This window comes from Hyla sarda, chromosome 7 (genome assembly GCF_029499605.1).
Source record: "Hyla sarda isolate aHylSar1 chromosome 7, aHylSar1.hap1, whole genome shotgun sequence".
NCBI classification, from domain to species: Eukaryota; Metazoa; Chordata; class Amphibia; order Anura; family Hylidae; genus Hyla; species Hyla sarda.
Window position 1 is genome coordinate 30,357,174 of NC_079195.1, and position 14,832 is coordinate 30,372,005.

Genomic DNA, 14,832 nt, shown 5'->3' on the forward strand with positions numbered 1-14,832 from the left:
GCAGCACACCTCCAGCAGTGGACGCACAGTATGCAGCATACCTACAGCAGTGGACGCACAGTATGTAGCACACCTCCAGCAGTGGACACACAGTATGCTGCACACCTACAGCAGTGGACATACAGTATGCAGTACACCTCCAGCAGTGGACACACAGTATGCAGTACACCTCCAGCAGTGGACACACAGTATGCAACACACCTCCAGCAGTGGACGCACAGTATGCAGCACACCTCCAGCAGTGGACGCACAGTATGCAGCACACCTCCAGCAGTGGACGCACAGTATGCAGCACACCTCCAGCAGTGGACATACAGTATGCTGCACACCTCCAGCAGTGGACATACAGTATGCAGCACACCTCCAGCAGTGGACATACAGTATGCAGCACACCTCCAGCAGTGGACATACAGTATGCAGCACACCTACAGCAGTGGACAAACAGTATGCAGCACACCTACAGCAGTGGACGCACAGTATGTTGCACACCTCCAGCAGTGGACACACAGTATGCAGCACACCTCCAGCAGTGGACACACAGTATGCAGCACACCTCCAGCAGTGGACACACAGTATGCAGCACACCTCCAGCAGTGGACACACAGTATGCAGCACACCTCCAGCAGTGGACGCACAGTATGCAGCACACCTCCAGCAGTGGACACACAGTATGCAGCACACCTCCAGCAGTGGACACACAGTATGCAGCACACCTCCAGCAGTGGATGCACAGTATGCAGCACACCTCCAGCAGTGGATGCACAGTATGCAGCACACCTCCAGCAGTGGACGCACAGTATGCAGCACACCTCCAGCAGTGGACGCACAGTATGTAGCACACCTCCAGCAGTGGATGCACAGTATGCAGCACACCTCCAGCAGTGGACACACAGTATGTAGCACACCTCCAGCAGTGGACGCACAGTATGCAGCACACCTCCAGCAGTGGACATACATTATGCAGCACACGTCCAGCAGTGGACATACATTATGCAGCACACCTCCAGCAGTGGACACACAGTATGCAGCACACCTCCAGCAGTGGATGCACAGTATGCAGCACACCTCCAGCAGTGGACGCACAGTATGCAGCACACCTCCAGCAGTGGACACACAGTATGCAGCACACCTCCAGCAGTGGACGCACAGTATGCTGCACACCTTAGCAGTGGACACACAGTATGCAGCACACCTCCAGCAGTGGACACACAGTATGCTGCACACCTTAGCAGTGGACACACAGTATGCTGCACACCTCCAGCAGTGGACACACAGTATGCAGCACACCTCCAGCAGTGGATGCACAGTATGCAGCACACCTCCAGCAGTGGACGCACAGTATGCAGCACACCTCCAGCAGTGGACGCACAGTATGCAGCACACCTCCAGCAGTGGACACACAGTATGCAGCACACCTCCAGCAGTGGACGCACAGTATGCAGCACACCTCTAGCAGTGGACGCACAGTATGCAGTACACCTCCAGCAGTGGACGCACAGTATGCAGCACACCTACAGCAGTGGATGCACAGTATGCAGCACACCTCCAGCAGTGGACACACAGTATGCTGCACACCTTAGCAGTGGACACACAGTATGCAGCACACCTCCAGCAGTGGACGCACAGTATGCAGCACACCTCCAGCAGTGGACGCACAGTATGTAGCACACCTCCAGCAGTGGACACACAGTATGCAGCACACCTCCAGCAGTGGATGCACAGTATGCAGCACACCTCCAGCAGTGGACGCACAGTATGTAGCACACCTCCAGCAGTGGACGCACAATATGTAGCACACCTCCAGCAGTGGACACACAGTATGTAGAACACCTCCAGCAGTGGACGCACAGTATGCAGCACACCTCCAGCAGTGGACGCGCAGTATGTAGCACACCTCCAGCAGTGGACGCACAGTATGCAGCACACCTCCAGCAGTGGGCACACAGTATGCTGCACACCTTAGCAGTGGACGCACAGTATGCAGCACACCTCCAGCAGTGGACGCACAGTATGCAGCACACCTCCAGCAGTGGACACACAGTATGTAGTACACCTCCAGCAGTGGATGCACAGTATGCAGCACACCTCCAGCAGTGGACACACAGTATGTAGCACACCTCCAGCAGTGGACGCACAGTATGCAGCACACCTCCAGCAGTGGGCACACAGTATGCTGCACACCTTAGCAGTGGACGCACAGTATGCAGCACACCTCCAGCAGTGGACGCGCAGTATGTAGCACACCTCCAGCAGTGGACGCACAGTATGCAGCACACCTCCAGCAGTGGACATACAGTATGCAGCACACCTCCAGCAGTGGACACACAGTATGCAGCACACCTCCAGCAGTGGACACACAGTATGCAGCACACCTCCAGCAGTGGACACACAGTATGCAGTACACCTCCAGCAGTGGACGCACAGTATGTAGCACACCTCCAGCAGTGGACACACAGTATGCAGCACACCTCCAGCAGTGGACGCACAGTATGCAGCACACCTCTAGCAGTGGACGCACAGTATGCAGTACACCTCCAGCAGTGGACGCACAGTATGCAGCACACCTCCAGCAGTGGATGCACAGTATGCAGCACACCTCCAGCAGTGGACACACAGTATGCAGCACACCTCCAGCAGTGGACACACAGTATGCTGCACACCTTAGCAGTGGACACACAGTATGCAGCACACCTCCAGCAGTGGACGCACAGTATGCAGCACACCTCCAGCAGTGGACGCACAGTATGTAGCACACCTCCAGCAGTGGACACACAGTATGCAGCACACCTCCAGCAGTGGATGCACAGTATGCAGCACACCTCCAGCAGTGGACGCACAGTATGTAGCACACCTCCAGCAGTGGACGCACAATATGTAGCACACCTCCAGCAGTGGACACACAGTATGTAGAACACCTCCAGCAGTGGACGCACAGTATGCAGCACACCTCCAGCAGTGGACGCGCAGTATGTAGCACACCTCCAGCAGTGGACGCACAGTATGCAGCACACCTCCAGCAGTGGGCACACAGTATGCTGCACACCTTAGCAGTGGACGCACAGTATGCAGCACACCTCCAGCAGTGGACGCACAGTATGCAGCACACCTCCAGCAGTGGACACACAGTATGTAGTACACCTCCAGCAGTGGATGCACAGTATGCAGCACACCTCCAGCAGTGGACACACAGTATGTAGCACACCTCCAGCAGTGGACGCACAGTATGCAGCACACCTCCAGCAGTGGGCACACAGTATGCTGCACACCTTAGCAGTGGACGCACAGTATGCAGCACACCTCCAGCAGTGGACGCGCAGTATGTAGCACACCTCCAGCAGTGGACGCACAGTATGCAGCACACCTCCAGCAGTGGACATACAGTATGCAGCACACCTCCAGCAGTGGACACACAGTATGCAGCACACCTCCAGCAGTGGACACACAGTATGCAGCACACCTCCAGCAGTGGACACACAGTATGCAGTACACCTCCAGCAGTGGACGCACAGTATGTAGCACACCTCCAGCAGTGGACGCACAGTATGCAGCACACCTCCAGCAGTGGACACACAGTATGCAGCACACCTCCAGCAGTGGACACACAGTATGCAGCACACCTCCAGCAGTGGACACACAGTATGCAGCACACCTCCAGCAGTGGACGCACAGTATGCAGCACACCTCCAGCAGTGGACACACAGTATGCTGCACACCTACAGCGGTGGACACACAGTATGCAGCACACCTCCAGCAGTGGACGCACAGTATGCAGCATACCTCCAGCAGTGGACACCCCACTCTTACCTGGGATTATGGTGGACAGCAGTAAGAGACAAACAGCTTTCGCATACATTGCTGTGCATGTCAGGTGCTGTCAGCAGTCAGTCTCCCCCTTAAATATGTATGTCACACGTCACAGACAGAATGTGCTGACTGTCTTCCCGCCTGTCAGTAGAAGCAGCTGAGAAGTGACATATCCGAGAGCCCATACAGACACTGGAAAATGTAAGTCTTGTTCTCGTGTTCTCTGCGCGCTGTCTCTGACTGTCTCTCTCACTGGAAAATGTGAGACTACTGTGTACTAGAGAGAGCAGAGTGCCACCTGATAGGAGAAACTAATCACTTCATTATATATAAGAGGAGAGAGACCTATGGTGAGGTGGTTGGCTATCATAGGAACCAGAAGTCCCAGCAAGCCCTGCCATCTTTAAAAAAAAACGTAAAAAGAAATCCTCACTACAATGGCTTCCATAGTTCCTCTGAAGTAAATTGGACTGTGCGGTGGTACTACACACAACCTGTGGACAGACATTGCCCCATTTTGGGTAGTAAGTGGCCATGTTTTGCCTAAACTTGCTACTAGGTCAGTGGTCTCCAAACTGTGGACCTCTACATGTTGTACAACTACAACTCCCAGCATGCCGGACCAGCCAACAGGCATTTGCAGCCCAAGATATTTTCTCTTCCTTTTTTTTCTTTATCCAGAGAATATGTCCACCCACCGCCCGACACAGGCACTAGTCTGCTAATGGGGAATTAAGGACACTTTTCCTGGGTAACCAGGTGAGCGAGCCCCAATTGTATGTGTATGTTGAAAGCTGTCTGTTAGAGAGAGCAGGTCGTGACCTCTGCCCTGATGCAGGAGCTGATGATGTCATTCATCAGCGCCTGCACTGAGGAGGAAGTAAGACGCGACCCGGCAGCACTGCATGGGATAAGAGTAAGTATGTGTTTTTTTGTTGTAGTTTTTTTTTTTTGTTATCCTTGACTACCTTCCTATCAACTTGCCTATCTGGCTACCTACCTGGCTACCTTCCTATCTACTGAACTACATGACTACCTACCTACACAGCTACCTACTGGGCTACCTTTCTATCTACCTAGATACCTACTTACTACTAAAGATGTATTTACCTATTGGGGGGGCTACTTCTTGAGGACATATCTACCTATGGTGGGACTATCTAATAAGGTAACTATTCTAACTAATTGTTGTTCTCCACCACAGAATTGCGCAGATCTGTAAATTTTAAGTGGAAAAAAATAGAAAAACATATCTGTGCCAAATATATGGCCTCTGCTGAATGAACGGGTTACCTGCGGTGGCTTGTGGCTTCCTGCAGAATAATAACACTATTATTTTTTATTTAGTTTACATTAAATGCAGCTCTGGAGGCGTCTTTGTACACATCTGAACGTTCCATCTGGGCACAACCGCATATAAAACCACAGCTTTGTCTTCAAAACATCAAATAAGATGTGAACCAGACAAGTGTGAGAGGACAGAGGAAGCGCTAACACCTGAAGACGTCACCCAGGGAAGGTGAACTCTGCTGGAGGAGCGCAGACAACTAGGGAAAATTAGGGCGCTCCCTCTGACTTACAAAAGCACGCCCATTTCAGACACAGCCCTGTCTATATAGATCCCACACCTGACAATACCTATCAGAGCAAAAACCAAGCTATGAGGCGGAAAGAACTGCCTGTAGAGCTCAGACACAGGATCTGGAGAAGGGAACAAAAATGTTTATGCTGCACTAAAAGTTCCCAAAAGCACCGAGGCCTCCATAATTCTAAAATGGAAGAAGTTTGGAACAATCAGGATTCTTCCTAGAGCTGCCGCCCCACCAAACTAAGTAATCGGGGGAGAAGGACCTTGGTAAGAGAGGTGACGTCATGGCCATGACCCCTCAATGCATGTCTATGGGAGGGGGCGTGACGCCCGTCACGCCCCCTTCCATAGACTTGCATTTAGGGGATGTGACCGTGACGTCATGAGCGGGGCACTGCCATGATATCACTAAACGAACACCGGGTGCAGCAGGGAGATTCAGGGGCGGAGTACCCTTTTAAGTTCTCATATGGGATTTTTTGCATTCACTGTTCAATGCTATGCTATTGCATAACATTTAACAGTGAGATCGGAGCTCTCTGGCTCTGCTAGACTGCATCATTACAGCACCGATCCGCCTGCTGAAGGCAGGTAAGTGGGCCCACTGCTTCCATTTTAGCTCATGGCCCCCCAGGTTTTTGGGGTTTATTTTTTTACCCATATCATGCACACTCCCCATCAGTAGTCATACAGAGCCATTTGTTTCATTCCAGCGCAGCTGCATCCTTCTGTTTTATTACTGTAAACCCAAAAAGTTACATGGCCTAATGTGACAGAGGAAGTGGTCTGCCCTGGGTCAGCTGACTATCTATGATCTACAGGATGACATCAATATCATCACCTATTACCGTAGATCCTTCCTACTAGCTCACAGACCCTTCTTAGCTCTATCTGTATACTGCTGCTGCTATCGCTATAAGATCAGGTCATATAGCAGTTATACAACTTCCCTGTTGCTGCATTTTTATTTTATTTTATTTTATTTTTTGCTGTAATTTTCCTTAAAATCAATTTTACCACAATTGTGCATATCACAATTTTGGAAAATGGCAGCAGAAACAGACAAAAATGTAGTAAACACGTGCGGAAAAAGCATCAAACATTCAACTTTCAAACATGCTTTGGATCTTCAAAAAACCACCTTGTAGTTATAGGTCAAATCACTAAAATGCATTAAAACTGCACATAATCTGAACTGACCTTAAAGGGGTACTGCGGCGGAAAACTTTTTTTTTTTTTAAATCAACTGGTGCCAGGAGAAAATCCCCATAGCAAACATATTCTGCTCTGGGCAGTTCCTAAAATGGACAGGGGTGTCACCAGAGAGCACTGTGGTTGTGACAGAAAAGAAATCCAAAAAGAAAAAGAATTTCCTGTGTAGTATAAAGCAGCTAAAAAGTACTGGAAGGATAAAGATTTTTTTAATAGAAGTAATTTACAAATCTGTTTAACTTTCTCGCACCAGTTGATTTGAAGAAAAAAAAAAAAAAGGTTTCCACCGGAGTACCTCTTTAATTCACTTGATGAGTCTAATGAGTTCACCTGGGTAAATTACAGCACCAGTAGCCTAATTAGATGACCAGGTGCAGTGATCAAAAGCCACACCTTCAGCCAGAGCATTATTCGAAAATGTAGGAAGGGTTATCAAGTAATTTCATTAAAAGGAAACCATGAGATTTCCCCATATATAATGCTTTACAGCACGTTTTGTATGGTAAAATCTTCTTCCTCACCATTCCTGAAGGATTTTCCTGCCCGGAGGGATGATGAGGATATTGTGTTAGAAAGTCTCCCCCGACGGCCCCGTAAGTAGTCCCCTGGGCGGGGAGCTATACCTACCTAGTTCTGTCTTCTCGACCAGAAAATCCCCAAATCCAGGTGTGTAAACCTTGTGGCCTCATCCCCAAGAAGACTGGAGGCTGGAATCACTGCCAAAGAGGCTTTAAAGGGGTACTCTGCTGCCCCAGCCTTCGAAACATTTAGTTCCAAACACTGGGTGTGGGCTGCAGGGGTCGTGAGATGACCACACACCCTCAATGCAAGCCTATGGGAGGGGGCGTGGCTTGCATTGAGGGGGCGTGGCCGTGACATTAAGACCCCTACAGCCCACACCCAGTATTTTAAACTAAATGTTCCGAACACTGGGGCAGCAGAGTACCCCTTTAACTAAGTCCTGAGTAAAGGGTATGAATACTTATGTCACTTATATTATAGTTTTTCCTTTTCAATAAATTAGCCAAGATTTCTTACATTCTGTGATCACTTTATGGGGTATTGATTACAGAATGATAGAGAAAACTTTTTTTTTATTTAATTATTTTTGATGAATTTTTTTTATAATTTTAGGAGCAACATAAGAAAATATATAATTTTATTTTTTTTTTTAAAGTAAAAATGGTCTGAAAACGTCCTAAATGTTTTGTTTACTTTTCTGCAGCCGTGCATCTGTCTAGCCCGTTTCGCAGGGTGTATCCAACACAGGGCCATCTCTGTGCATGTGCGCTTATTCTGTAATACAGTCGTTTTAGTCTTTTTGCTGTTTCCATGTTTTTTATCATTTTAGTATAATTTCCTGTGGAAAAAAAAAAAGACTGCAATAAAAAATAAAAAAAAATAAAAAAAAATGTCTCCCGATTTTGATATGACACGTTCTGTCATTAATTCCATCTGTTCTGCAGTTTTGCACTTTTTTCTAGCTATCTCCCCTTCTATGGATACTCGGTCCACTATGAATGTAGATGAGTGCTGCTCTGGGTCTGACATCTATCTGTGATTCCTTTTAGTATTCTTTTTGTTTCTTCTCTTCTACAATTAGAGGAATGAAGTAACATCTTCGCCCTTAGGGAGTTTTTCCTCTACATCACTTAGAAGATTCCCACAGCTGCTGCTGCTGCTTGGAAACCAACATGACAGAGGCGACGCGTTTCAGTGCGCCATGTTATTGTGCATCCAGATACGCATGGCTTCAAACAAACACTTAAAGGGGTACTCTGCCCCTAGACCTCTTATCCCCTAGCCAAAGGATAGGGAATAAGATGTCTGATCGCAGGGGTCCTGCCGTTGGGGACCCCCCGCGATCTCAGCTGCAGCACCCCAGACATCCGATACACGGAGCGAACCTCGCTCCCTGCCAGATGACTGGCGATGCGGGGCGGAGGCTCGTGACGTCACGGTCACGCCCCCGCGCGTGATGTCACTGCTCTGCCTCCTCAATGTAAGTCTATGGAAGGGGGCGTGACGGCTGTCACGCCCCCTCCCATAGACTTGCATTGAGGGTGTGTGGCCATGACGCCACGAGCGGGGGCGTGGCCGTGACATCATGAGCCTCCGGCGCTGCACCATACACTCAAAACGAACGCAGGGTGCAGCAGGGATCAGACATCTTATTCCCTATCCTCTGGATAGGGAAGGGGATAACATGTCTAGGGACGGAATCATCCACAAAAGAAATCAATACAGGTGGGAGCAGGGGCATAAATTAAAATTGCTGTGCCCCCCAAAAAAAAATTTGGAGTCATGCATTTCCCTACTGTATTACCTGGTGTGTGCTTTATAACAGCTGGAATTATTAGGAGTAAAAAAAAAAAAAAAAAAATTTTTAAACAGCTCATTTCTTTCAAAGACAGTGCCACACCAGTCTTTAGGTTATGCGTGGTATTACAACTTGGCTCCATTAAAAGACATCTGCAGCGAAAACAACTTATCCCCTATCCACAGGATAGGGGATAAGTGTCTGATCGCGGGGGGGGGGGGGGGGGTCAGACCGCTGGGACCTCCCATGATCTCCAGAACGGGGCCCCCGCATTGCCGCGCTGTGCGCCGGCTAATGTGCGTATCGTCGACCTCACTGAGGTCGACTGTATGCCCCCTCCCCATCAAGCTCTATTGGAGAGGCGGGGATGCACAAACGCTGCCAGTAAGCCTACTATGTATATTCTTGTGTCTAGGATAATGTTTCCCAACTAGTTTGCCTCCAGCTGTTGCAAAAGTCCAACTCCCAGCACGCCCAGACAGCCTTCGGCTGTACAGGCATGCTGGTAGTTGTAGTTTTGCACTGTTAGTACAATAGAAATGTCATTAAATAATAATGAGATGACTATGCTGCTCTTGTCTCAGTGTACACAGCCGAGCTGAAAAGTGAACTGTCAGCCTACTATGTACATTCTAGTGTCTAAGCCAGTGTTTCCAAACCAGTGTGCCTCCAGCTATTGTAGAGCTTCAACTCCCAAGGCTGTCCAGGCATGCTGGAAGTTGTAGTTTTGCACTGGCAGTACAATAGTGATGTCATTAAATAATAATGAGATAACTGATCTTGTCTCAGTCTACACGGCAAAGCGGAAAGGGGAACTGCTTACAACAGGAAGTGCCCGGAAGCTTACTATGTGTATTCTAGTGTCCAGGGTAGTATTTCCCCACCAGGATGCCTCCAACTGTTGCAGAACTACAACTTCCAGCATGCCCGGACAACCAAATGCTGTCTGGGCATGCTGGGAGTTGTAGTTTTGCAATAGTGATGTCATTACATTGTAATAAGATGACTCTGCTGATCTTGTCTTATTCTACACAGCAAAGCTGAAAAGCTTTTGGCTGTCCAGGCATGCTGGGAGTTGTAGTTTTGCAACAGGTGGAGGCACACTGGCTGGGAAACACTGGTCTAGGGTGAAAACTATGATTTTTTTTAGGTAAGCAGTGGCAAAAAAAATATGTTTAAATGAAAAACTCACAGATATATAATATAGAAGGTAAACAAGTAATACATTAAACATATTCATATTAGTTGTTCATGTTCATGTGATGTTTTTGTGATCCCAATAACCCCTTGAAACGGCCATTTACATTTTCTCCATCTCTTTTTGCGCAGATCTGATCGGACTATTATGTAACAGTGAAGTGCTTGTGCCTTCTAAAGATGAAATAGCCCGAAAGTTACCTAAATTAAAGCTGAAAAACCACACAGAGGCTTTTATGTAAATCGAGGCAAGAAGTCAGAAAAAATTCTGCCGGTTATCACGAGCACAATTGGAGATGAAAATCCAGTATATAGAATTTCCATTGATGTAAGCACATTCAATTAATTAGCCATGTGTTCTATGTATTCGGCAGATTCATATCGACGCCTAATTTCCCGGCCTGTTAGTTTCACAAGTCTTCAAGATTTCTACTTAATTTTTTTTTTGTTAAAATAAAATGGGCTGAATAAGTGAAGGGAATCGATCCATAGAGGGCTATGGGGGAACTCTGAATGTAAGTTTTATTGAAGATTTTTCATAATACAAAGATATACAATGTTTTGTATAAAACATATAGAAATAATCACATAGCGCATAAAGCAGATAGATCAACTTGTTATAGTACAGTATCCTGTACACAGTCATATTTAGAAAAACTGCATTTATGAGCTCTATATAATACACTATGCTCACCCTAAGAGCAAACTTTTAGTATACTAGAAAAGTCATATGTGGTATGACACCTCGGGGGGTGTAGGGTAGCTGGGGTGTTGCTGAGCAGGTATCAGGGGTTCATTAACCCTTGTCACTCGTGACGCCAGGGTGGGGTTAAATGCTGAGGTAATGCTGGGCCTATCGCCACCCTTCCCAAGAGCGATAGGTGAGTGTAGAATAACGGATTGTCCACAACCAGTGCTTAGCTGAAAACTTGTAGAAACTTTACTGATGCTTTTCTGTAACATGCAGCAATAACAACAGTCCACATAACAGAGTCTATATACAGCTGAAGCAGCGATTGACAGGTGGTTGGGACCTTGTAAGTTCTCTTTAGTTTAGGAGGATTCTTGTAGCATAGATCCGCTGGATATAGGGGTAGGTTTAGGTCCAGTGATCTTGCGAAGATAGCGGGGGATTGTAAGAACTCACAGTCTTAAGCGTAGGCCGAGGCTGCAAGGCTTAGGCCTAGTAATTGTCTTTGTAAGTTGCGGGGGTCCTACCTCATCCAATGTCAGCAACCCAAGAAAGAGATTATTGGCTGCAGCTCCCTTATATGGGCAGGGGCTGAGCGGTTTTGGATTGGTCCATAACAGCTGTCACTCACCGTTACATGGCATTGTGGGTGAACACGTGACACAAGAACCACTGAAGGTCCTTCAACAAACCATAGAGTTCTGAACACCGAGTCACATGACCTAAGGTCCTGCAACGCTAACAGGTAGGCATTTAAATATACATATTTACATTGATATTTGTATGAATATTAGCTAACTGAGCAGTGACGAGGGGCTAACTAGAAGAGAGGGACCCCACCGTTCCTAGGAACTCTTACTTTGGGGACCTCTACCAAGGTACGGTATGCAATACGGTACCGGGACACCACAAACCCCCTAACTTAAAACAAGTCGACCCCGACGTCTGTCCCCTAAGGCAGAGGGACTAGGACGAAGGCTAAGGATGAAATTACTACACATATATACATCCTGACAAAAATTTTCTCTGACTAGAGATAATTTCTTACTCCGAAGATAGTGAGAGTAAACATTAGACACTTTAAAGCTTTCTAGATATTTATGGTTTCTTTTAAAGCTTACTAGACAGTTATGAAGCTCACTAGACATTTATTAAGCTCACTAGACATTTATGAAGCTCACTAGACATTTATGAAGCTGTCTAACATTTAGTCTCAAGCTCCCTAGATTTTTATACACAGCTCTCTATACATTTAGTGTCAAGCTGTCTAGACACATATATCTCACTATGATATTTTACTTTTTTGACATTTGAGTTTACCTGTTAGTACACAGAAAGGTATATTGGCTTGCCTGAGGCTATCTACCAATAAGTTTAGCTGCTAGGGTCTATTGGCTACATGCTTCTTACCCCTAGAACACAACAGTATAACCTTACCTAGGTTACCTTTAGAAATACGTGTATAATTTTTAGCTCGCAAGAGAACCTACTGGCCAGGTAGTGCATCTCACACACGTAATAAAGAAAAAAGAAAGTTAGTGTACATAACAGTGGCAGGAATTGAATATAAATAGGCTACAATTCCTAAAGTGTTTCTTGAGTGTGAGATATATTTTTGTTTGGTATACTGAAAAGACTGAGGTAGTAGATTTAAGTGAGCTATTTAAGGTACTATGTGTGCAAGTACTGCTTAAACGTTAGTCTTGATATCTTAAGGGTAGTTTACCCTGAGTATTCCTTTGAGACCGTCGCAACACCACCTCTGAGCCATCAGGAGTCTCTTCACCTAAAGATTCTGCAGAAACTTCATTCCCCGAGGGACCAGCTTGAGGGCTGGAAACAGAAGCAACATCTTCGGTTGGACTGGGAGATTCTCTGAAGTCAGGTGGAGAAGGTGCAGCAAGACTTGGAGCAGCCACAGGAGCAGGACTGGTACTGGGTGTAGCAACCAATGGTGGCTGACTGGGTAGAGCAGCTATTGGCAGCTGGCTGGATGAAGCGGCTACTGGCAGCTGGCTGGGTGGAGCAACCAGTGGCGGTTGGCTGGGTAGAGCTGGACATGGCATACCCCAATACATGGCAGTCTAATGAGAGGAGAACAAAGGAATATCCATAGTAGGATGAATCCCCTCTACCGGTACGTATTCTCTCACTGGCCTTGCTGGAGGCAGAGTAGGTGGAGGTGATCCAAGCACATCTTCTTTTAGGCACACTTTTATTCTGTTCCTGTGGAGCACTTGTGGCTCGAACCCTTCTTTCTGTACCTCATATACATCCGTATCGGGATAGGGTATCGCAGTAATAGTATAAGGTTCCATTTCCCACAGCGAGTCCAATTTATGGGTCCTAGGGAACTTTCTTAGCCACACCTTATCTCCAAGCTGTAAGGGCTGAGCTGAAGCATGCCGATTATAATCTTTCTGCTTGCGGGCGTGGACCTCGCCCATCTTCTTCTCAACAATGTCTCTATCCTCCTCCGATGCTCTGACACCCAACCTTGAGACACTTGAGGGGAATTGTTGAAAGGGGCTTGCAGCCCAAAGGTCCGATCCTTTGGCAATTGGCCATGTCGGCCCATCATCAGGAAAAAGGGTGAATACTCTGTAAAGCAATGAACAGTATTGTTATAAATTTACAGGAGTTCAGGCAGCAAGCGAGGCCACTCTTTGTGCTTTTAGACAGAGGTGGCTCTGAGCATAGGAATGAACACTTGATTAATCCTCTCGCAGAGCCAGTTCCCATGGGGATGGTAGGCCGTCGTCCGAAGCTTCTTGAAGTTGTGCAACTGGCAAAGTTCTTGGAACAATTGAGCTTCAAAGGCTGTTCCTCGATCCGTGAGGACCGATTCGGGACACCCCAGAGGTTGGATCCAGTGACTGTAGAAGAGCTGGGCAGCCGTCTTGGCAGTAAGGTCCTTGACGGGGACCACGACCACCCACTTAGAATAATGGTCCACCATGGTCAAGGCGCAGCAGTAGCCAGACCAAGTGGGGGTCAGTTTCACATGATCCAGGGCAACAATCTGATTAGGCCTCTCTGTGCGGATGGGATGTAAAGAGGCCCTCGCGTCCCTCCGGGGATTCCTGATAACATTACACACGGAGCATTCAGCGCACCACTTCTCAATGTCTCCCCGCATCCCTATCCAGTAAAACCTTCTTCGGACAGTGGCTTCAGTCTTATGGACCCCGAAATGCCCTGACTGGTTATGGTAGGCATTCAGGACCATGGCTGCATCCCTTCGAGGGACCAAGATCTGGTGTAGGCGGTCTGCTGAAACTGGGTCCAGGGAGTTCCGATATAGCAACCCCTTGTGCAGGAACAGGCGATTCCTCTGTCGCCACAGCCGCTTCAACTCAAAGTCCCCTTGTGACTTGTGAAGCCAAGTGGGTATTTTCTTGTAGAGGCAATAGTCCAAGAGGTCCCCGATAATTCGGCTCTCGTCCTGAAGTGTCTTCCAAGTGGATAAATCTTCAGGGACTTTGAGAGGTCCAGGTTCATCACCTCCTGGGCAGTTAGAGCACTCTGGCTCACGAACGTTTGATAGAAGGGGAGCATCTCTACATCTTCCCACACATCTTCGGCAGGGGGTTCCTCCCCCGGGGCCATACGAGAAAGTACGTCCGCATTAACGTTAGTCTTTCCACTACAGTACTAAATGTTGAAATCATAATTGGCCAACCGGGAGGCCCAGCGCTGTTCAAGAGCCCCCAACTTAGCAGTGTTCAAATGGGCCAAGGGATTGTTATCGGTATAGACCGTGAAGGGAGTAGCAGCCAGATAGTCTTTGAATTTCTCAGTGATGGCCCAGACTAAGGGCAGGAGCTCTAGTTTGAAAGAGCTGTAGTTGGCGTCATTCCGTTCGTCGCCTCGGAGGTGTCGGCTGGCGTAGGCGATTACTCTCTCTTTGCCATTCTGGACCTGAGATAGGACTGCTCCCAGACCTTCGGAGCTGGCATCTGTATACAGGACGTAACAGCAGTCTGTAGTCAGGATATGCCAGAATAGGAGGTGCCGTGA

At 47.7% G+C, this 14,832-nt stretch overlaps 1 protein-coding gene across 3 annotated transcripts in view; it reads right to left on the reverse strand.

Annotated features, from left to right (window-relative positions):
• Positions 1–14,832, reverse strand: part of LAG3 (lymphocyte activating 3) — a 67,780-nt gene that overhangs the window by 24,920 nt on the left and 28,028 nt on the right. Inside the window, exon 1 of one of the 3 annotated variants that reach the window (XM_056529688.1) lies at positions 3,805–4,030. The exons of the other annotated variants lie outside the window; for them this stretch is intronic. Within the exon in view, the coding sequence (XP_056385663.1) occupies positions 3,805–3,853 (49 nt within the window). The 5' untranslated portion in view covers positions 3,854–4,030. Of the gene's footprint in view, positions 1–3,804; positions 4,031–14,832 lie in introns of those variants that run through there. 3 annotated transcript variants of the gene reach the window in all.